Genomic DNA, 23,580 nt, shown 5'->3' on the forward strand with positions numbered 1-23,580 from the left:
ATTTTTTTCTGATATAAGTACTGACACCCTGGATTTTTTTTCTTGCATTGTTTCATAGAATCTCTTTCCATCACTTCACTTTCAGTCTGTATGTGTCTTTAGGTTGAAGTGAGTCTCTTGTTGCAGCATATATATAGGTGGGTCTTTATAAAAAGTCCATTCCAGGGATGCCTGGGTAGCTAAATTGGTTAAGAGACTGCCTTTGGCTCAGGTCATGATCCCAGGTCCTGGGATCGATTCCCACGTCAGGTTTTCTGCTCTGCGGGAAGCCTGCTTCTCCCTCTCCCACTCCCCCTGCTTGTGTTCCCTCTCTTGCTGTGTCTCTTCTGTCAAATAAATAAATACAATCCTTAAGAAAATAAATCTAGGGGCGCCTGGGTGGCTTAATCGTTGGGCGGCAGACTTCGGCTCAGGTCATGCTCTCAGGGTCCTGGGATTGGGCCCCACATCGGGTTTCCTGCTTGGCGGGAAGCCTGCTTCTCCCTCTCCACTTCCCTGCTTCTGTTCCCTCTCTTGCTGTGTCTCTGTCAAATAAATAAAATCTTAAAATAAACAAACAAACAAACAAACAAACAAACAAACAAACAAATAAATAAATAAAAGAAGTCTATTCTGTCACCCCTGTGTATTTTGATTTGAGCATTTAGAGCATTTACACAAAGTAATTATTGATAAGTATGTACTTTTGCTATTTTGTTAATTGTGTTCCGGTTGTTTTTGCAGTTCTTCCCTGTTTCTTTCTTTTGTTCTCTTTCCTTTTGATTACTTTCTTAGCATTATGCTTGAGTTTTTTTCTCTCTCTTTTTTTTTAAAGATTTTATTTATTTGACAGAGAGAGAGACAGCAAGAGAGGGAACACAAGCAGGGGGAATGGGAGAGGGAGAAGCAGGCTTCCCTCAGAGCAGGGACCCCGATGCGGGGCTCGATCCCAGGACCCTTGGATCATGACCTGAGCTGAAGGCAGATGCTTAACGAATGAGCCACCCAGGCGCCCCTCTCTTTCTTTTTTATCTTATAGGTTTTCAGTTTGTGGTTTGTGGTTACCATGAGGTTCATATATAACATTTTGAGGACATAATACTCTATGTTAAGGTAATAGTCAATGACGTTGAACACATTCTAAAAGAAGTCCATTTTGGCCAGCCCCGGGAACACAGAACAGCAGGGCCAGGCGCCCGCTCCCTGACATCGTGAAAGGGCTGAGGAGCGCGACTTAGAGGGACCTGGACCTGGGGCCCTGGGCACTCTGAATCCTGCTTGTCTATGAGATGCAGTTAACACATCAGCTGGACCTATTTCCTGAATGTAGCGTGACCCTTCTGTTATTTAAAGATGTAAAAAATGCTGGAGACTTGAGAAAAAAGGCCATGGAAGGTGGTCTATTAATAAACCCTGAGGTGATTGTCGATTCATTTCAGATACTTGTGGCAGCAAACAAAGCAGTTCATCTCTACAAACCGGGAAAAATGAAGACAAGAACTCTATCACCTAAAATTATTTTCAACTTTTCCCCAAATAACAGTATTTCAGAGGCTTTGAAAAAATTTGGTATCTAAGCAAATGACACTTCAATTCCTATTGTTTACTTTGAAGAGGGAGAAAAATAAATCAAGAAGACCTAATATCTTAGGTTGAAGGTCTTCAAGTTTCTCCAAAAAATCTTCCTGACATAACAAATATTACAGAAGTCAAAAAGATATATAAACTACCTTTACGAGAAGAAAGTATTGGAACATTATTGGATGGTATCATTTGTAGAATGTCAACAAAAGATGTTTTGTGAAATGACAGAAGTATTAAAAATTTTAAGCATTTGTTAAAAATTAAATAAATAAAAGAATTCCATTTTTACTGGCCCCTTCACATTTGTTGTATATGTTATTATATTTTACATCTTTTTTTTTCAGTCCTCTTAAAATAATCTTTATACATAATTGATTTTAATACTTTTGTCTTCTAGGGGTACCTGGGTGGCTCAGTCGTTAAGCATCTGCCTTCAGCTCAGGGCATGATCTTGGGGTCCTGGGATCGAGCTGCATTGTTGGGCTCTCTGCCTAGCAGGGAGTCTGCTTCTCCCTCCCACTCTCCCTCTGTGCTCTCTCTTTCAAATAAATAAATACTTTTTTTTCAAATAAATAAATAAAATCTTAAAAAAATACTTTTGTCTTCTAATCTTTTTCTTTTTTTAAAGATTTTATTTATTTGACAGACACAGTGAGAGAGGGAACACAAGCAGGGGGAGCAGGAGAGAGAGAAGCAGGCTTCCCGCTCAGCAGGCAGCCCTATGCGGAGCTGGATCCCAGCACTCTGGGACCATGACCTGAGCCAAAGGCAGACACTTAACAACTGAGCCACCCAGGTGCCCTGGCTTCTAATCTTCATACTAGCTTTATAAGTGAATGCCCTACTACTTTTACTGTATGTTTGCTTATACTTATCAATTTTTTTCATTTCATAATTTTCATACCGCCAATTATGGCCTTTCCTTTTTCACTTTAAGAAGTCCTCTTGGCAAGGCGCTTGGGTGGTTTAGTGGTTAAGCAACTGCCTTCAGCTCAAGTCATGATCCCAGAATCCTGGGATCGAGTCCCGTAATGGGCTCCCCGCTTGGCGGGGAGTCTGCTTCTCCCTCTGGCCCTCTCCCCTTTCATGCTCATTCTCACTCTCTCTCTCTCAAATAAATAAATAAAATATTAAAAAAAAAAAAAAGAAGTCCCTTTGGCGGTGGGGGGGGAGGGGTTGTGCGCGGGGCGCCCGGGTGGCTCAGTCGTTAAGCGTCAGGTTCTGATCTCAGGGTCCTGGGATCCAGCCCCGCATCAGGCTCCCCAGTTCATGGCGAGCCTGCTTCTCCCTCTCCCTCTGCCTGTTGTTCTGCCTATCTGTGCTCTCTCTCTGTGTCTCTGGCAAATAAATAAAATCTTGTTTATTATTATTATTTTTAAGATTTTATTTATTTTTTTGACAGACACACAGTGAGAGAGGGAACAGAAGCAGGGAGAGTGGGCGAGGGAGAAGCAGGCTTCCTGCTGAGCAGGGAGCCGGATGTGGGGTTCCATCCCAGGACCCTGGGATCATGACCTGAGCCGAAGGCAGATGCTTAACGACTGAGCCACCCAGGCGCCCCTATACAAGGTCTTTAATAAATATTTGGTAAATTATGGACTGAAACAGTAAATATTTGGAAAACATTTTTATCATTGATACCCTTTTTCTTAAAGGTTTTATTTATTTATTTAACAGAGAGAGACAACACAAGCAGGGGGAGTAGGAGAGGGAGAAGCAGGCTTCCCCGCAGAGCAGGGAGCCCATGTGGGGCTTGATCCCAGGACTCTGGGATCATGATCTGAGCTGAAGGCAGATGCTTAAGGACTGAGCCACCTAGGTGCACCCATTGATACCCTTTCTATTTTACTGCTAACAACTAACCTAATTCCATGGTTCTGTCTTCAATAAAATGATGGCTATAATGTCTCCATTTGTAAGTGATTTTCTACTGTTATTTTTCTACTCTTGCTTTTATGGTTCTGCAAGGCCTAATATAGCCTCACTCTTATGGTCTGATTTATTTAGTTACAGTATGAAGTGTAGCTCCTCAGTGGGTGGAAACATTCAAATCTGGCAGGGAATAGTAAAGAATGCATTTGCATATCAGTTGCTACAAAATGTCATTTCAGTACCTTAAAGCTGAGCCTAGGAAGCCATTTTCTGGATGGTGAGAACCATTTTTGGAGATCAGATTGCTAGCACCAGAATTTTGTCAATTACTTTGTGCAGGGCCTTTTTTAAGAGCTGGGATTGGAAGGAGTCTCTTTCCCATAAACAAAGTAGCTCTCAAATAAATAAAATCTTAAAAAAAAAAGTAGCTAAATAAACATTAAGAGCAAAAGACTGCAGAAGAGAAGGCTAGAAGACATAATCAGAGGAAAGTGTGCTTGTCAGGCAAAAGAAAAAGGAAAAGCAAAACCTGAGAAAAAGTTATTTAGTATCACTTATAGAACTACATTTTAAAGGCTTTTTGTTTCCTTCCTTTTTTTTTTGAGTTAGCTAATATTTCATTTTTTTTAAAGATTTTATTTATTTATTTATTTGAGAGAGAGAATGAGATAGAGAGAGAGCATGAGAGGAGGGAGGGTCAGAGGGAGAAGCAGACTCCCCGCTGAGCAGGGATCCCGATGTGGGACTCGATCCCGGGACTCCAGGATCATGACCTGAGCTGAAGGCAGTCGCTTAACCAACTGAGCCACCCAGGCGCCCTTGAGTTAGCTAATATTTCAAAGTATTGGAATAATGTTGAAAGAGATGGGTCCATGCTGTAACTCTAGTAACACATGACAACCCATAGTGACTACTTCTCTACAAAAAGGCAAAATAAAAGGATGAAGCAAATTATTATCCATATACCCACATCTCAAAAGATTCTAGACTAGAAAAAAGCAAATTGTTTTTAAAAGTGAAAAAAAAAGTTTTTTTAAATTTATTTATTTGACAGAGAAAGAGAGAGAGGGAGGACAAGCAGGGAGAGTGGAAGAGGGAGAAGCAAGCTTCCTGCTGAGCAGGGAGTCTGATGTAGGGTAGATAACAGGATCCAGCTCCTGTCACAGAATGAATCTCACAGAAAAAAATGGTGAAGTGAAGTGAAAAGTTATTAAGTGAGGGTGAAAACAGAAAGGAAAGAAAAGGAGCCTTCCAAAGTCCCCAGTGGGTTGCCAGAGGGCTTTTATGGTTGGTCTTTTATAGAAAACTGACCAGGGAACTTTGTAAATGTTCTAAAACATGTAAGACAAATATGGTGGTTATATAAATACCATGAGACTATCCTGTCTATATTTAGAACAAACAAGTTGGATTTGTTTTGTTCTCTCTTCTTTGCTTAATATCTCATCTATAACATTGTCCACATATGGTATTTCTGTGAGCCTAGTGTGCAGCCACTACCCGTCTCTCCCTTTCTAGTCTTGTCTATTCCTTACCTACAACTCAGCCAGTGAGAAACTGTCATCACCCTGAAGTCTCTTCATTCTAATGGACTTTCACGCAAAATAGTTCCTCTCAATTTTCTTTTTCATAAAATAATGTTTTTCTCCTTTGTTTGTTGGACTTGTCTATGGTTTTGCCCTAAGTTGCATGTTCTCAAATGCAATGCTCTGCTATTGACTTTCATTTTTAAGATTAACACTACCAACATCTCGCGGTTTTAGCTTAACAATTTGATTTTTTCCTTAGATACCAAGTGAATTGATAAACAGAAAATGTGCAAAACTGTCATCAAAAGAACAGCTGAGTTGGAGAACTGTATGTATGTATGTATTTATTTATTTAAAGATTTTATTTATTTATTTGAAACAGAGAAACACAGCGAGAGAGGGAACACAAGCAGGGGGAGTGGGAGAGGGAGAAGCAGGCTTCCTGCCGAGCAGGGAGCCCGATGCGGCGCTCGATCCCAGGACCCCGGGATCATGACCTGAGCCGAAGGCAGACGCTTAACGACTGAGCCACCCAGGCGCCCTGGAGAACTGTATTTAGGAAAGGAAACCCCTTAAATGAGTCTTTATTCCGAGGCTTGAGGGGATTTACCTCTTCTCTTTCCAGGTGTTTCAGAAGAAAAATGGTAGAGAGGGAGTCGTGGGCCATTATTTTCAGAAGTGCTAAAAGTGCTTTACTCTTCCAAGGTTAGAGATTCAGTGCCAGGCACTACTTGCGAATAACGCTTGCCTTACCAGACCCTGAAAGAGTCCAGCAACCACACAGGTCCTGAGTTGCAAAGCACATAAAAGATATCCATGCAACTTTCACCAGCATTCGCATTCGCATAAAATCTGCGCGATTTCACCCATCCCCGCCCCTCCCAACTTTGGCCATCTTTGCTCCAGACTGACTATATCCTGCCCAAGGCCCTCTCCTACTCTCAGTTTACTTCTCGGACAGACATGTCCATCAACCAATACCTTGTCGGAAGTGACAGCCCTCCTACTCTCTGGTAGGGGAACGCCTTGTGGGCGGGGCTCAGACAGCTAGCAAGTTCAGTGGAACCACAACTGACGTGCATCAACAAAGGTCATGTGACACGAACCGGTCACGTCAATTGGCGGCGCCCGGTTTGGGGCGGGAGAGGAGGGCGTCACGGAGATTTGGGGTTCGCCCTGTGACACAATTACAACAACTTTGTGCTGGTGCTGGCGAAGTTTGAGATTCTAGGAAATACTCCCATTTCTGCGAGCTTCCGCCTCTCCTGTTGTCTCCGCCTACTACGCTATGTGATCCGGTAGCCAAGCCCCGCAGCCCTGGCATCCGCAGCTCTTGCCATCATCTTGGGATTTTTCGTCGCCGCCGTCATCCGGGGTAGAGGAGGCAGAGGCGATAAAGTTGGTGTGCCGGTTTTACGCGACGAAGGCATATTTTCGAGCCCTTCACTGGGTGGTGGTGGGTTTCGGCGTTGGACTTCACATTTGTTGTGTACTCATGAAATCCTGCGGAATATCTCTCGCTACGGCCGCCGCTGCTTTCGGTGATGAGGAAAAGAAAATGGCGGCGGGAAAAGAGAGCGGCGAGAGCAAGGAGGGGTCCTCTAGCCTGACAGCAGAAGAGAGGGAGGCGCTCGGCGGATTGGACAGGTACGACCGCCGTCATTCTCCCAGCTGATTCCGGACCGGCTGGCGCCGCTCTCCTGGGAGGCTCAAATACAGGTTGGCTCCGGTAGCGGTAGGGTGCTTATCTCGGCGCTCTGCAGGCGGCCTCCGCTACCGAGGCCTCGGGCTCGGGAAGGGACGGGGCCATGGCTTTCCCGGAGTGTAAACGAGCTGCGTGTATTTCTTCCTACAGCCGTCTCTTCGGGTTCGTGAGGCTTCATGAAGATGGCGCCAGGACGAAGACCCTTTTGGGCAAGGTAGGCAATCGCAGGCCGACTGTCTTGCTTTCCAAACCTTGGTGGTTTCCGGCACTCGCGGCCACCTAGACGGATCAACGCCACTGTGGATGCAAACTAAAAGCATTTTGTGTGTGTGTGTGTGCTTTTCTCTCATTCGGGATATCTTGGGAAATGTTACTTTGTAGCTTGAGTAGTCTAGACGGCGACGCTTTGGGGCACCGTTCAACAGTTACTTCAGGACGTTTTGGTTAGAGATTTCTGAATCTTAGCATCACAGTATAGTGAATGTAAGCACTTCTAAAAATTCCTACTTACATATTCCTTTTCTCCTGGCGGTTGACTTGTGATGTCTAATTTTTACTGCACGTTTAGGTAGGCTTCTTATATCCCTGGTTTCAGGAGGGGTAAGTTGAAGGTACTTTACAGCGGTGTACAGGTTGTATTTCGTATTTAATATAAATGTTCATTTGTATGTGAACTGAAATTGTTTACTGGTTTGGATGCTACAGAAACACTGCTGTGAATGCGATTTTATGATTCTGGAAATTTCTTGGAATCTTGTTTTTTGTGTCTGATAGAGACCACGGAGGATTTCTTTTTTATTTGTGTGAAAAGTTGTTGGCACTGCCATTTAGGTAATGGCTGCTCATGTCGGCCAAGATGGCGGGAAATGGAGGAGAAATGAAGGGGGGGGAGCTTTGGGAAAGGGAAGACGCATTAAAAGGGAAATAAAAGCAATCAGTAGGCCTGTCAGCTGGTGTATTTTAATGGTGCTTAGTAAAAGTTAGCCACTGTTATTTAAAAGTATCGTTCTCAAATTTCAGATTACATTTATAAGCCTAGATAATGTACCTATCAACCTGTAGCACATGTCCGTTCCTCTGATATAAGCTCTTGCACAAAGGCCATGGAGTCTTGTTATTTTTCATCTCCTGAGCAAAATCTGTCTAAAATGTCGGCTGTCACTTGGCATTGTGGAAGTTGGTCTAAATGCCTCTGTTACATATTTTATTTTATACCTAAAGTAGGTAGCTATGAATTTGTTTAGTTTATGCTGGAGTTGCGAAGCAAGTATTAAATACTTTTTACTTTTAAGATATTTTTGTTCCATGTATTTTTATTGGTAGTTTGAATTCCCATAATCATGATTCTGTAACCTGCAATCTCATTTTTGTTTTAAGTTGTTTTGATGGTAACGAATGACCAGAAACTGAAGTGTAATAATTTTTTTCAGTAATTTAGGTACTTTCATCAGGTATGAAATAATTGCTTCTTTAAAAATATCACTCCCAAACCTGTACTCCATATGATAGACTGAAAGCATTGCTTTTACTGTCTTAATCTTTTTTTTCTTAAGATTTATTTATTTATTTATTTATTTGACACAGAGACAGCGAGAGAGGGAATACAAGTGGGGGGAGTGGGAGAGGGAGAAGCGGGCTCCCTGATATGGGCTGGATCCCAGGAACCTAAGATCATGACCTGAGCCAGAGGCAGATGCTTAACTAACTAAGCCACCCAAGTGCCCCAATACTGGGTGATTTTCTGTTTGCTTGAACAACCATGAATGTTTGAGTGAAAAGGAAATAAAAAATTAACTTCATTTAGTTTTGAGACTTGTGAATTTCTATGTGCTTAGGTGAGGGCTCCTTAACCTTAACATTAAAATAACTTAATGACGTAAAATATGAAATATTCTGAGGTATGGTTCCCTGCTTTCCTTTTGTCCTAGGTGTTGAGTTATAATTGACAAAAATTGCACACATATTTAACATGCACAACTTGGTAAATTTGATATAGGTTTATGCATATGAGTTCATCACCACAAGATAATAAACATAGTTACCACTTCCAAGTTTCTTCCCTCTTTGTTTTTTGGGTGTTTTTTTTTTTAAGATTTTATTTGGGGCACCTGGTTGGCTCAGTCGTTAAGTGTCTGCCTTCAGCTCAGTTCAGGATCCCAGTCTCTGTCAAATAAACAAATCTTAAAAAAAAAAAAAAGATTTTATTTATATTTGAGGGAGAGCACATGCAAGTACGCGCACTAGTGTGGGGTGGGGGGGGGGTGCAGAGGGAGAAACAGACTCCCCGCTGAGCAGGGAGCCTAGTTTGGGATTCAGTCCCAGGACCCTGAGATCATGACCAGAGCCGAAAGCAGATGCTTAACCACCGAGCCACCGAGGCACCCCACTCGGGATGGCTTTTACGCTTAATCCACACAGCGGTGTGTGTTAATAGTAGCGTGTATCTATAATTTTTCCCTTTTAAATATTGAGTAGTATGTTTCTGTCTCATGGAATTCTTCATCTTAATTGATTCCTTCTTGGTCGCAATATACCAGTGAAATATTTACTTGGGAAGTTTGACACCATATTATCTTCAAACTGTTTATTTTTATTTTTTTTAAGTAAACTCTGCCCCAGTGTGGGGTTGGAGCTCATGACCCCAACATCAAGAGTCACATGCTCTACCAACCCTGTGTTTAAATTAATGTTCTCTCTTTGACTTTCATGGTCTTTGAGGGTACTTTATTCCAAAGGCTAGTTTGTCTGATTTTTTTTTTTAAGTTTTATTTATTTGACAGCAACAGCAAGAGGGAATGCAAGCAGGGGGAGTGGGAGAGGGAGAAGCAGGCTTCCTGCCGAGCAGGGAGCCTGATGCGGGGCTTGATCCCAGGACCCTGGGATCATGACCTGAGCCGAAGGCAGACGCTTAACTGATGCCCCAAGTTTCTCTGATTTAAAATAAAGTAAAATAGGGACACCTGGGTGGCACAGTCAGTTAAGCGTCTGACTTGGGGCACCTGGGTGGTACAGTCAGTTGAGCGGCTGCCTTCTGCTCAGGTCATGATCTCAGGGTCCTGGGATTCAGCCTCGGGTCAGGCTTCCTGCTCAGCAGGGGAGTCAGCTTCTCCCTCTTCCTCTGTATCTCTCTCTCATCCTCTCTTGTGCTGTCTCTCACCCTCTTTCTCTCTTTCTCTCGAATAAATAAATAAAATCTTTTTTTATTTTTATTTTTTAAAGATTTTATTTATTTATTCGACAGAGAGGGGGAACACAAGCAGGGGGAGTGGGAGAGGGAGAAGCAGGCTTCCCGCTGAGCAGGGAGCCTGATAGTGGGGCTCGATCCCAGGACCCCAGGGATCATGACCTGAGCCGAAGGCGGACACTTAACAACTGAGCCACCCAGGCGCAGTGGGAGTTTCAGTTTAAAAATAAATTAGTAATGTAGCATATATTGCTTTTAGTAACTAAAATAAGCTGAAAACAGCTAGTAGTTGCTTAGTTTTGGAGCTATTGTTTGAGCTTAAATGAGTTGCAGTTTAAACAACTCTGACATTTAATAGTAATTTTTTTTTTCTAAGATTTTATTTTTTTTTTAATTTGAGAGAGAGAGAGAGTACAAGCAGGGGGAGTAGCAGGCAGAGGGAGAGGGAGAGACACGGGATCGATCCCAGGACCTGGGATCATGACCTGAGCCAAAAGACGCTTAACCACCTGAGCCACCCCGGCGCCGCTTAATGTGTTTTAACTTATGTTTATAATATAGTTTGTCATTAATTAAACCTTTATTTTTATTTTATTTTTTAAAGATTTTTATTTATTTATTTGACAGAGACACAGCAAGAGCAGGAACACTAGCAGGGGGAGTGGGAGAGGGAGAAGCAGGCTTCCCTCTGAGCAGGAAGCCCAATGCGGGGCTCGATTCCAGGACCCTGGGATCACGACCCGAGCCAAAGGCAGACGCCTAACGATTGAGCCACCCAGGTGCCCCTAAACCTTTTATATGTATGTGTGTGTGTGTGTGTGTATATATATATATATATATATACATTTATTTATTTATTTATTTATTTATTTATTTTTAAAAAGATTTTATTTATTTATTTAAGAGAGAGAGAGAGAGAATGAGCGATAGAGAGCACGAGAGGGAAGAGGGTCAGAGGGAGAAGCAGACTCCCTGCTGAGCAGGGAGCCCAACATGGGACTCGATCCTGGGACTCCAGGATCATGACCTGAGCCGAAGGCAGTCACCCAACCAACTGAGCCACCCAGGCGCCCTATATATATACTTTTAAATTATTTGTTTATTTGACAGAGAGAGACACAGTGAGAGAGGGAACCACAAGCAGGGGGAGTGGGAGAGGAAGAAGCAGGCCTCCCGCTGAGCAGGGAGCCGGATGCGGGGCTGGATCCCAAGACTCTGGGATCATGACCTGAGCTGAAGGCAGACGCTTAATGACTGAGCCACCCAGGCGCCCCTAATCAAATCTTTTTATAGAAATTATCAATGATGACTTAGTGCACTTTGGAAAATGTTTCAGGTTTTGTTTTTGTTAGGGTAAGGAGTAGAGTTGAAGTATATAAGAGTATTCTGTTGTAGCATTTCTTTAATGTAATCTGTCTCAGAGAAGGACTGCTAAAGTATCCATTGCTCTTGTTTACTTGGAAGTATCTTTTATCAATTTTTAGTTTGATCCTGGTATCTGTTACTGAAACATTTTGGTGTACTTGGTAATTCTGTTAATAGATTAATGGAGAAGTCAGAGTTTAACTGTTAAACGTTGGCTGTGCTTTTTGCCCTGGGGGACATTTTTAGAGTAGTTGATGTTAAAAAGTTTTGGGGAAATGGAAGTAGCTTAAAATTTATTGAAATACGTATTTTTCTGAATTTGATTTGCTTCCATGGAGAAAAATTTACTAAAGTGGTTTTATTTTTTAATTAATTTTCTTTTTTTAGGTTTATTTATTTGTCAGAGAGAGAGAGAGAGAGAGAGAGAACACAAGCATTGGCAGGGGCAGAGGGAGAAGGAAGCTTCCCTCCTGTATCCCAGGACCCTGTGATCATGACCCGAGCTGAAGGCAGACGCTTAACTGACTGAGCCACCCAGGCATCTCCTAAAGTGGTTTTAAAAATGGTTTTAGTAGTGTAATATTTGAATGGGGTGATATTCAAGATAATTTTACATTACATGCATCTGATCTTTGGTGACATTTACACATACGTTTATTTCTAGTTTATAAAGGTTATTGTTTGACTTTGTTTTTTCATTTTATTTTTTTAAAAAAGATTTTATTTATTTATTTGACAGAGACACAGCGAGAGAGGGAACACAAGCAGGGGGAGCTGGAGAGGGAGAAGCAGGTTTCCTGCAGAGCAGGGAGCCCGACATGGGGCTTGACCTGAGCCGAAGGCAGACGCTTAATGACTGAGCCACCCAGGCACCCCTATTGTTTGACTTTAAATAGTGGCCATAGAGGGGCGCCTGTGTTGTTTAGAAATTAGGTCTTTTGGGACACCTGGCTGGCTCAGATGAAAGAGCTTGGGACTCTTGATCTCAGGATCGTGAATTAGACCCCCATGTTGGGAGTAGAGATTACTTAAATTAATGAAACTTAAAAAAAAAAAGTAAAAATTAGGGGCACCTGGGTGGCTCAGTTGTTAAGCATCTGCCTTCGGCTCAGGTCATGATCCTAGGAGCAAGCCCCACATCGGGTTCCCGGCTTAGCAGGAAGCCTGCTTCTCCCTCCCCCACTCCTCCTGCTTGTGTTCCCTCTCTGTCTGTCTCTCTGTCAAATAAATAAAATCTCAAAAAAAAAAAAAGTAGAAAGTAGGTCTTTAATTTTGATGCATTAAAGAAGTCTTGTAGGAGCTCATGGGTGGCTCAGTGCTTAAGCCTCTGAATTGATCTCAGCCCGTGTCTTGATCTCAGGGTGGTGAACTCAAGCCCTGTGTTGGGTTCCATGCTGGACATGAAGCCTACTTCAAAGAGAAAAAATTATTTTTATTATTATTTAAAGATTCTGTTTATTTAAATATTTGTCAGAGAGCACGTGAGTGTGCACAAGCAGGGGGATGGCAGGCAGAGGGAGAAGCAGGCTCCCCGCTGAGCAAGGAGCCTGGTGACCTGGACTCTATCCCAGAATCCTGGGATCATAACCTGAGTCTAAGGCAGATGCTCACCTGACTGAGTCACCCAGGCATCCCAAGAAAAAATAATTTAAAGAAGTACTTTATTGTTAGAAGTTGTTTTCCAAAATAATTATGGTTTTATTTATACGTTACTGGACAAAATCTTGCGTAAGCACTACACATGAATATTAACTATAAAATTTTGATATAATACTCAATAAAGATTGGAAAATATTTTCTTACCTGGCACAATTCAGAACTGTCAGATTTTATTTACTTATTTATTTATTTAAAGATTTTATTTATTTATTCATGAGAGAGGGAGAGAGAGAAGCAGAGGGAGAAGCAGGCTCCCAAGGAGCTGGGAGCCCGATGCGGGACTCGATCCCAGGACCCTGGGATCACGACCTGAGCCGAAGGCAGACGCTTAACCATCTGAGCCACCCAGGCGCCCCAGAACTGTCAGATTTTAAACAAGCACTTTCTTAGTTTTGATTGTTGTTGTTTTTTTTTTAATTATAAAGCTCTTTTTATAGTCAAATAAAATAACTAGAGAACATCTGACAGGCATTTAAGGTACTGAGTAAAACTATTTTGCCTGATAAGAATTTTTGTGATGTAAGTGATAAAATTTATATAAGCCTCACTCTGTAAGCCATAATGAAATTTTTTTAAGCCAGAATTAAATGTTAGTTCTTGGCCAATGATAGAAGTTAAAGTAGATAGGTTTTCTGATATAGATTTTATGATCTTTCATTTTGAAGTATTTTTGAATTGCAATTTATGATGCTTTGAGCTCTTTTCACCTGGTACTAAATGGAAGATAGTAATACATTGTTAAAAAGATTTTATTTTTTTGAGAGAGAGCAAGCATGGGTGGGAGGGGAGAAGGCAGAGGGGAAGGGGCAGAGGGAGAAACCTACTCTCTGCTGAGCATGGACCCCCTGGATCATGACCTGAGTTGAAGGCAGATGCTTAACCGACTGAGCCACCCAGGCATCCTTGTAGACGGTTGTTAATTGGAGTTACTTAATGACTGGCCTATCTTATTAACTGGCTTCAAATGATTGGCTTTTAAATTGACCCTAAAGAAGTAACAAAAACTTTACTCTGATTATGTGTATGGCTTTTATGCAGGCAGCACTGATAAGATAGATAGTCTAGTAATAGGGGAAAAGAAAAATGCTCCCTGTAGTTTTGGCTGAGACCCTCTTGCTATCTATAAAGACAAATTAACAAGAGAAAAAGACGAATTTTTTTTAAGACTTTATTTATTTATTTGACAGAGAGAGACACAGCGAGAGAGCGAACACAAGCAGGGGGAGTGGGAGAGGGAGAAGCAGGCTCCCAAGGAGCAGGGAGCCCAATACAGGGCTCGATCCCAGGACCCTGGGATAATGACCTGAGCTGAAGGCAGACGCTTAACCATCTGAGCCACCCAGGTACCCTGGAAAAGGAGGATTGTAATAATACATATATGTCAGAGATAATCAGGAAAATTTAATAATTCACCAAAATGGCCCAAAGCCACATTATCTTAAATATGGCCTACAACCATTGGCAGAAGATGTTGGGGTTGGGAACACCTAGTTAGGACAGGTGATCAGGGGGCGTCTGGGTAGTTACTCTTCTGCCTTTGGCTCAGGTCATGATCCCAGTGTACTGGGATCGAGTCCCACATGGGGTTCCCTCCTCAGCTGGGAGTCTTCCCCCTCATTTCCTCCCCCTGTTTGTGCTCTCTCTCAAATAAATAATACCTTAAAAAAATTAGGGATTTATTTAAAATACCTTATTACCTTTAAAATGTGAAATTCATTATTTTATTAATGTGAAGTTTGAAATTATTTTACTGTAGTCTAACAAGTTTTTTCTTTAACCATAACTTTTAGTACTTCTCATATCCTTCCCTTTGTCTTTCGTTGCAGCAGAAAGACCATCGCTTTAGACCAAAATTCAAGTCATTCAGTATTACCAGTTTTTATATTTCATGCACTTTGTTTACTTTTTTTTTTTTTTTTTGATCCATGGGAGATTTAGTCCAAAATTCCCAGTGGATGCCTTGATATCATGGATGGTACCAAACCCTGTATATTACCATACATTCATAAGTAGGGCAAAGTTTAATGTATAGATCCAGCACACTAAGAGATTAATAGCAATAACTAGTAATAAAAGAGAACAATTATATCAGTGTACTAAAAAATTATTTGAATGTGGTATTTCAAAATATGTTTTACTGTACTCACCCTTCTTGTGATGATGAGATGATAAGTGCCTGTGTGATAAGATCAAGAAAGGTGAATGATGTAGACTACTCTTGATCTTCCAATTTACAGAGTGCAGTTGACCATAGGTAGTGGAAACTGTAGACAGTGAACTGTGGGTAAGTTGGGACTAGTGTAATTCCAAACATGCAGAAAACCTGTACAAACAGTAAAGGAACCAACATACAGCCTTTATCCTGAACCTCCTTTAAAGAAAGAAAAAAAAAGTATAGTCCTCATACAACACTATTACAATACATTACAATACAATACAATATTACAGTTATGTTCTCCGTACATTATATTTTCAGTGCTGTACCTTTCATTCCTTACTTATTCTGTAACTGGAAACCTGTACCTCCTACCTCTCCATCACCCATTTTCTCCATTTTGCTTTCTTCCCTTTGGCAACCTGAGTTTGTTCTCTGTAATATGAGCCTGTTTTGGTACCTAATAGTTTTCAGATATTCTCTAAAATTATAAAGCAATAAGTTTTGTATCTTGTATTCTTTTTTTTGAAAGATTTTATTTATTTGAGAGAGAGAATGAGAGAGAGAGAGAGCATGAGAGGGGGGGAGGGTCAGAGGGAGAAGGAGACTCCCCGCTGAGCAGGGAACCCGATGTGGGACTCGATCCCGGGACTCCAGGATCATGACCAGAGCTGAAGGCAGTCGCTTAACCAACTGAGCCACCCAGGCGCCCGTATTCTTTTTTTTTTTTTTTAAAGATTTATTTATTTATTTATTTGAGATAGAGAGTGAGAGCACGCGTGCACGCATGAGCAGGGTGTAGAGCAGAGGGAGAAGGGAGCCCAGTGTTGAGTTCAATCACTGGACTCTGGGATCATGAACTGGGTTGAAGGCAGATGGTTAACCAGCTGAACCATGTAGGTGCTCTGGTATTTTGTATTCTAACCTTTTGCCAGATAGAAATTATAGAGGTACTTGAGTGAAAAAGGATCTTGAAATTTTGTATCTCCAAATGATAGTAGTTTATGGGATCTAAGCATAGATTCAGATTTTCAATTATTTTTAGGATTATAATTTGGTATATGTGGATAACTAAGAGAATGATAAACTGAAAGCAATTCCCTTTTATTATTATTTTTTAAAAGATTTTATTTATTTATCTGACAGAGAGAGACAGTGAGAGAGGGAACACAAGCAGGGGGAGTGGGAGAGGGAGAAGCAGGCTGCCCACGGAGCAGGGAGCCCAGTGCGGGGCTTGATCCCAGGACCCTGGGACCATGACCTGAGCCGAAGGCAGATGCTTAACTGACGGACCCACCCAGGTGCCCCTCCCTTTTAAATATATATGTTTATGTGTGTGTATATATATATGTATTTTAAGGTTTTATTTATTTTAAGAGCACATGACAGCTGGGAGAGGGATAGAGAATCCCAAGCAGACTGCCCACAGACCTTGGAGGCTGCCTCCGGGCTTGACCCTGAGGTGATACCAAGAGGATGCTCCATGGACTGAGCCACCTATGTGTCCCTTGTTTTAAATTTTATTGTAAGGATAATTGAGTCATCTCAGAATAGCTTTATTAATGATGTATCTTTAAACTTTTCAAAAGTATATATGCTGTGTTTATGAAATATTTTTTCGGGCGCCTGGGTGGCTCAGTTGGTTAAGCAACTGCCTTCAGCCCAGGTCATGATCCTGGAGTCCTGGGATTGAGTCCCGCATCGGGCTCCCTGCTCAGTGGGGAGTCTGCTTCTCCCTCTGACCCTCCCCCCTCTCATGCTCTCTCTCTCAAATAAATAAAATCTTTAAAAAAAAAAAGAAATGTATTTTTTCCGTTCTACTTTTGGAATGTGTTTTTTATCAAAGAAGATTATTTTACAGAGGAAGAAAAAATAAGGTATTTTATGTGGGGGCTCTAGCCCACAACATATTTTTTCTCATCCCAGCAGAATTTCTTAGGAGGTTTTTGATTTTACTGAGAAGCTACTCTACTTTTTTTTTTTTTTTTTTTTACGGGTGTCGGAAGGAATATTTGACCTTAGTTGCTTTTTCAGAGCACCATACCCAGGAGTATTCCTGGGAGTGGACCCAGACTATACACCAGTTGTATGTATTTCTTTTGTTGTGGTTACTCTAAATATATCATGTATTATGAGGGACTTAATTACGAATTTTTTTTAAAAAGATTTTATTTATTTATTTGACAGAGACACAGCGAGAGAGGGAACACAGCAGGGGGAGTGGGAAAGGGAGAAGCAGGCTTCCCGCTAATCAGGGAGCCCGATGCGGGGCTCGATCCCAGGACCCTGGGACCATGACCCAAGCTGAACGCAGACGCTTAATGACTGAGCCACCCACGCACCCCTGCAAATTTTTTTTATTGGGAAGATTGAAAAATTTTGAAGGAGAACTTGGTTATTTTGAAGGGCAAAGTAAAGAAACGCTAAGTCCCTATTGTGTGCTAAGCCTACAATACTTCTTTTCTTTTCTTTTTTTTTTAAGATTTTATTTATTTATTTGACAGAGAGAGACACAGCGAGAGAGGGAACACAAGCAGGGGGACTGGGAGGAGAAGCAGGCTTCCCGTGGAGCAGGGAGCCTGATGCGGGGCTTGATCCCAGGACCCTGGGATCATGATCTGAGCCGAAGGCAGACGCTTAACTGACTGAGCCATCCAGGCGCCCCTACAATAGTTATTTTCAAATTAAAATTTTTATATCAGGTTTTTGATTGTTCTTAAGATTGAGATGGGAAGAAGTTAAGTTTCTAAGATCTCCTGTGGTTGCTGACAACTCTGTGGAGAAACTCTAAAGCATTGTTCTTTTTTTTTATTAAAGATTTTATTTATTTATTTGATAGACAGACGAGAGCAGGAACACAAGCAGGGGGAGTGGAAGAGGGAGAAGCAGGCTCCCCACCTAGCAGGGAGCCCGATGCTGAGCTTGATTCCAGGACCCTGAGATCATGACCTGAGCTGAAGGCAGATGCCTAACGACTGAGCTACCCAGGCGCCCCTAGAACATTGTTCTTTCACATGTTTTAGTGTAGAATCATTTCTTCCTTCTGCAAACTTATGAAGCTCAAAAAGATTGGATTCTTTATTATTTTTCTCTCTAAAAAGGTACAAGAGGATATGTGTATCTATGTGTTTTGGGCTGAGCTAGAATTAGTATGTTTGAAATACGAAGATTAGGGAGAAAACAGTTGAAACGTAGCCTATATATGGTAGTTTAAAAGTTATTGTAGTTTCTTTGCAGAAACAACGGTTGATTAGTACAAATTAGTACAAGTAGGGTACTGGATGCCCTATTCAGTAGGAATGTATTGTGATGCATCAGTTTTTCATGTTATGTGTAATTTTAAATTTATGTAACAGAAAAGTTAGTAAGGGGTGCCTAGGTGGCACAGATGGTTAAGCGTCTGCCTTCAGCCCTGTTCCTGATCCCAGGGTCCTGGTATTTTCCACATGGGCTTCCCTGCCTAGTGGAGAGCCTGCTTCTTTTTCTCCCTCTGCCATTCCCTCCACTTTTGCTCTCTGGCTCTCTCTCTGTCAAATAAACAGAATCTTAAGGGAAAAAAAAAAGAAAAAGTAAAAATAAAAATAATAAAATGAAATGGATGAAATTAGCGATATAATATCTTTATTTAACCTCGTATATCCAAAATGTTACTGTACTATGGTTAACATGTTACTAGTGAATTTTTTTTTAAGATTTTATTTATTTATTTGAGAGGGAGGAGGGAGTAAGAGCCCCCACAAGGTGGGGAAAGGGGGAGGGAGAAGGAGAAATAGGCTCCTTTACCAAACAGGGAGGTGATGTGGGACCAGATCCCAGGACTCTGGGATCATGACCTGAGCCAAAGGTAGATGCTTAACCAACTGAGCCACCTAGGCTTCCCTTAAGGGTGAATATTTTGTACCTTTTTTATTTTTATTTTTATTTTTATTTTTATTTTTTTAAAAATTTTATTTATTTATTTGAGAGAGTGAGAGAGAGAGAGAGAGCACATGAGAGGGGGGAGGGTCAGAGGGAGAAGCAGACTCCCTGCCGAGCAGGGAGCCCGATGCAGGACTCGATCCCGGGACTCCAGGATCATGACCTGAGCCGAAGGCAGTTGCTTAACCAACTGAGCCACCCAGGCGCCCCTTTTGTACCTTTTTTATACATACAGTCTTTGAAATCTGTTTTATAATTTAAAAATACCGTACATCTCAATTTGGAGTTGCCACATTCCAAAAATTTGAAAATCACAGGTTTTTACTGGCTTCTGAAATGCAGTAGTCCTTTTTGCCCATCCCTATTTGAAGGTAGTGTTTTGAATGAACAAAGAGCAAAGTAATTCTTTAGAATCTCCAACTCATAAAAGGTCATTAATGAACTCCTATATTATCTTATTTGGCAGTAAGTTTTATTCCCCCTTTTTTATAAGGGAAACCACCTAGACCATAAGTGATGGCTCCATTAATAAATACTAAAAAGCTACTTTTCAGGAATTGAGTCATCAGTTTGTGGTAGAAGTGACATATTGAGGGATGCCTGGTTAGCTCAATTGTTAAGCGTCTCCCTTCAGCCCAGGTCGTGATCCCAGGTGTGCTGAGATTGAGGCCCACATTGGGCTCCCTGCTTAGCAGGGAGCCTGCTTCTCCCTCTCCCTCTGCCTGCCGCTCCCCCTGCTTGTGCTCGCTCTCTCTGTCAAAAAAATAAATAAAATTTAAAAAAAAGTGACATTGATTCCTTTGATTTCTTGAAGAATTTCTTGTAAATATACAGTCTCTCAAAAAGGATGCAGTTAATGATATTTCCTTTCTCTTAATGTTTATATTTTTCATTTCTAGGCTGTTCGCTGCTATGAATCTTTAATCTTAAAAGCTGAAGGAAAAGTGGAGTCTGATTTCTTTTGTCAGTTAGGTCACTTCAACCTTTTATTGGAAGATTATCCAAAAGGTAATGTTTTTCTTTTTTAAAAGTTTTGCTTGATTTATGTATGCAAATTGTTTTTATTTTTTGTCACGGACACTTAATCCTAAATACATAAACAATGAAAAAGAAAGTAGAGTAGGTAGAAATGTGAAATTTTTATGTAATTTCATGTAAATGCTAAGATTGATCATTTCATAAAACTTTTTTAAAGATTTTATTTATTTGGGGTGCCTGGGTGGCTCAGTTGTTTAGGTGACTGCCTTCGGCTCAGGTCATGATCCTGGAGTCCCGGGATCGAGTCCCGCATCGGGCTCCCTGCTCAGCAGGGAGTCTGCTTCTCCCTCTGACCCTCTTCCCTCTCATGCCCTCTATCTCTCATTCTCTCTCTGACAAATAATTTTTATTTATTTGTTAGAGAGCGTAAGCCCAAGTAGGGGGAACAGCAGGCAGAGGGAGAAGTAGACTCCCTCCTGGGTAGGGAGCCCACTACAAGACTCAATCCCAGGACTCTGGGATCATGACCTGAGCAGAAGACAGACACTTAACGACTGAGCCACGCAGGCGCCCCGTTCCGTAGAACTCTTAATATCTTACAATGTACATGGGTAGTTTGCTTGTTCTTGTGAAACTCTGTATTGTTTAAGATCTAAATTGGTAACAGATAATACCTAGTTTGATATCTTTGTCTATAAGTACAAATGTGTACATACTAGAAAGAATTAAGTCTGGACAGTTTTCCAACATCACCAAAGTAGTTCTTAATTTTCAGAAGTGTCTTACAAATTTAACTCAGTTTTGACACTATATACTTGGAGATGGTACAGTTCCACAGGTAAAGGACTTTCATACATGACAGCCCCATTTTAGATGCCAGTTGCAAATCAGGATTGTTAACATCATAGGTTCCACAATCCCCTGCTTGGGTTTGATAACTTGTTACAATGATTCACAAAGCTCAATGAAACATTTATTAACTTACTGTAAAGGATGTTATAAAGGGTACAGATGAACAGCCAAATGAAGAGGAATATAATGCAAGGTATGGAAGTATCCTGAGCTTAGGAATTTCTCTCCCTGAGGAACCAGGGGTATATTTACCAAATCAGAATTTCAAACTCCTCTAATTCCAGTGTTCAACAGTTTATTATAGATTTTAATTTGCATCCTTTTCCCCCACCATCCCAGCTTCATTTTGAGACTGTTCATAAGTTACCTCTGGCAAAAATTCTGTTGATCTCAAAAGAGCCTCTTAAGAAAAACAAAAGTCATTCCTACCTAGACTCAGGAAATTCAGAGTATTTTACGAGCTCTCTGCCAAGAACAGGGACAGAGACCCAAATTTTTTCTGTTATTCTGCAAACACAGATGGTATTTCTCTTTTATTCTTAATTTTGTTTAAAGCTTTCCATTTTACTTTAAAAATATTTAAAAATCCACCTTCATCATGTTCTTATATAATAATACAGATAATCAGATATAAGTTCGAACCTTAAATAGCATTTTTCATTCATTTAGAATATTTTTTTCTCAGAAATAACTGGAGATGCGACGCGTGGGTGGCTCAGTCGTTAAGCATTTGCCTTTGGCTTAGGTCATGATCCCAGCTTCCTGTTCAGCAGGAAGCCTGCTTCTCCCTCTCCAGCTCCCTGTGCTTGTGTTCCCTCTCGCTGTTCCTCTCTGTCAAATAAATACATAAAATCTTAAAAAAAAATAAGTGGAGAAAAATAATGAGTTAACTTTTTAAGGTATGTGCTTTTCCTCTTTCTAAATCCTGGCCAAGACCATTATTCATTTAGTTAAAAATTACCTTGAAAATGCTTTTCCTCTTTGCCAGATCATCTCCACATCAAAGAAAACCATCCTATAAATAAGAGTCTGTCAAATTTTTGATAGTAAATATCTTCGTTGAATTGGGAGGATATGTTAAGATTTTCAAAAAAGTTTAGCAGAAACAGTTGGATAATTGTTTTACGACTAGAACAAAGAGTTGGTGGTTTGGTGCTTTGGCAAGAGTTTATTGTGTGCACTTTATATTAAGTGTAGGGGAGGAAAAATGGTTTCCCTTCAGTCCTGATTCCTTAACTAAGATGACATCCTTTCTCTCCCATAATAAAAGATTTAACAAGAGAAAAACAAGTTTATTGATAATGTATATTAATGTTTATAATATGTATATATATTATATATGTATATTTCAAGTAGGGAAGATACCCAGGAAAACTGAGTTACTATTTGAAATGCCCTAAGCCGCCAGCTTAAGCTCAGGCAAAAATAAAATAATGGGTAAGAAGAAGGCCCCTTGTGGAAGAGACCAGGAAAAACACTTTAAAAAAGAGAAAGTTTTATTATGCACATTTACTTAAGTGCCTTCTACCTTGAGAAAAATTTCTTCTTAAGATTTAAATTTTTCTCAGGCACCTGGGTGGCTCAGTCGTTAAGCATCTGCCTTCAGCTCAGGTCACGATCCCAGGGTCCTGGGATCAAGCCCCGCATTGGACTCCCTGCTCCGCGGGAAGCCTGCTTCTCCCTCTCCCGCTCCCCCTACTTGTGTTCCCTCTCTCGCTGTGTCTCTCTCTTTCAAATAAATAAATAAAATCTTAAAAAAAAAAAAACCTGTTAAAAAAAAGATTTAAATTTTTCTCTTCCTTTTACTGAGAGATTGACACAAATGGAGATTTAAATGTCAATTTTCCTTAACAAAAGAGTGACTTATAAATTCTAGTATGTTTTTGCAGCTTTTTTTGTATTAGCTCTTTCTAAAAATAATCAGTGAACAAAATCATTATGCTCGAGTCATATTTTAAGGTGGCATATTTTGCTCTCAGTCATAAATTAAGCCAATAACTGGGGAGGAGGGGAGATGGGTGGGGTAACGGGGTGATGGGACATTAAGGAGGGCATGTTATGGGGGTTATGTTAAGACTGATGAACACTGACCTCTACCTCTGAAACCAATAATACATTATATGTCAATTAGAAAAATTTTAAAAATTTAAGCCAATAACTTTTACCGATGCAATGCTGTTTTGGTTTGAGACAGTATATGAGACATATACTGAGACACATAGCGTGTGTATTTATAATCCTCATGCAATTCGTTATTTAGAAATGTTTTAATACATTTATGTATTTCCCTTGACTTTTGCCTAATCTGTAAATTGGACAGTAGTAATATAGCATCTTTACGAATGCTAAACAAAAATTTTACTGGTGGAAATCAGTTTTACTCCAGTACATAATTCTTACTAACAATACACTTTTTTTCATAATTTTTTTTTTTTAAGATTTTATTTATTTGAGAGAGAGCCAGCACAAACAGGGAGAGGCAGAGGGAGAGAGAAAGGGAGAAGCAGACTCTCTGCTGACCAGGGAGCCCATTGGGGGGCTCAGTCCCAGGACCCTGGGATCATGACCTGAGCTGAAGGCAGAGGCTTTCCTGACTGAGCCACCCAGGAGCCCCAGTCCATAATCTTAATCATAAGGTAACTGGGGCACAAGGGTGCAAGGGCACCTGGCTCTGGGCGTCCCAGACAGACCAAGCTCCACCCTGCACCACTGACAAAATCCAAAGGCAGAGATTAGTGGAGATGAAACAAAAGAATTTATTTCAACAAGGCTAATGTAAGCAGGCTGGGTCCCCGGACCC

At 40.9% G+C, this 23,580-nt stretch overlaps 1 protein-coding gene and 1 pseudogene across 11 annotated transcripts in view; both read left to right on the forward strand.

The window, feature by feature from the left end:
* The first annotated feature begins 250 nt into the window (after nucleotides 1–250).
* LOC148162093 (EKC/KEOPS complex subunit TPRKB pseudogene) lies at nucleotides 251–1,783 on the forward strand (annotated as a pseudogene).
* Nucleotides 1,784–6,146: 4,363 nt separating this feature from the next.
* LOC148162094 (lysine-specific demethylase 6A-like) overlaps nucleotides 6,147–23,580 on the forward strand; it is a 166,154-nt gene continuing 148,720 nt past the window's right edge. For all 11 annotated transcript variants that reach the window (XM_088020334.1, XM_088020336.1, XM_088020335.1 and 8 more), the window contains exons 1-3: nucleotides 6,147–6,611; nucleotides 6,820–6,883; nucleotides 19,850–19,958. In XM_088020334.1, the coding sequence (XP_087876460.1) occupies nucleotides 6,460–6,611; nucleotides 6,820–6,883; nucleotides 19,850–19,958 (325 nt within the window). In that variant the 5' untranslated portion in view covers nucleotides 6,147–6,459. The remainder of the gene's footprint in view (nucleotides 6,612–6,819; nucleotides 6,884–19,849; nucleotides 19,959–23,580) is intronic.

The sequence above is a fragment of the Eumetopias jubatus genome, unplaced genomic scaffold, assembly GCF_037043125.1.
Source record: "Eumetopias jubatus isolate StellerSeaLion01/CBP00866 unplaced genomic scaffold, mEumJub1_p1.0 scaffold_23, whole genome shotgun sequence".
NCBI lineage: Eukaryota > Metazoa > Chordata > Mammalia > Carnivora > Otariidae > Eumetopias > Eumetopias jubatus.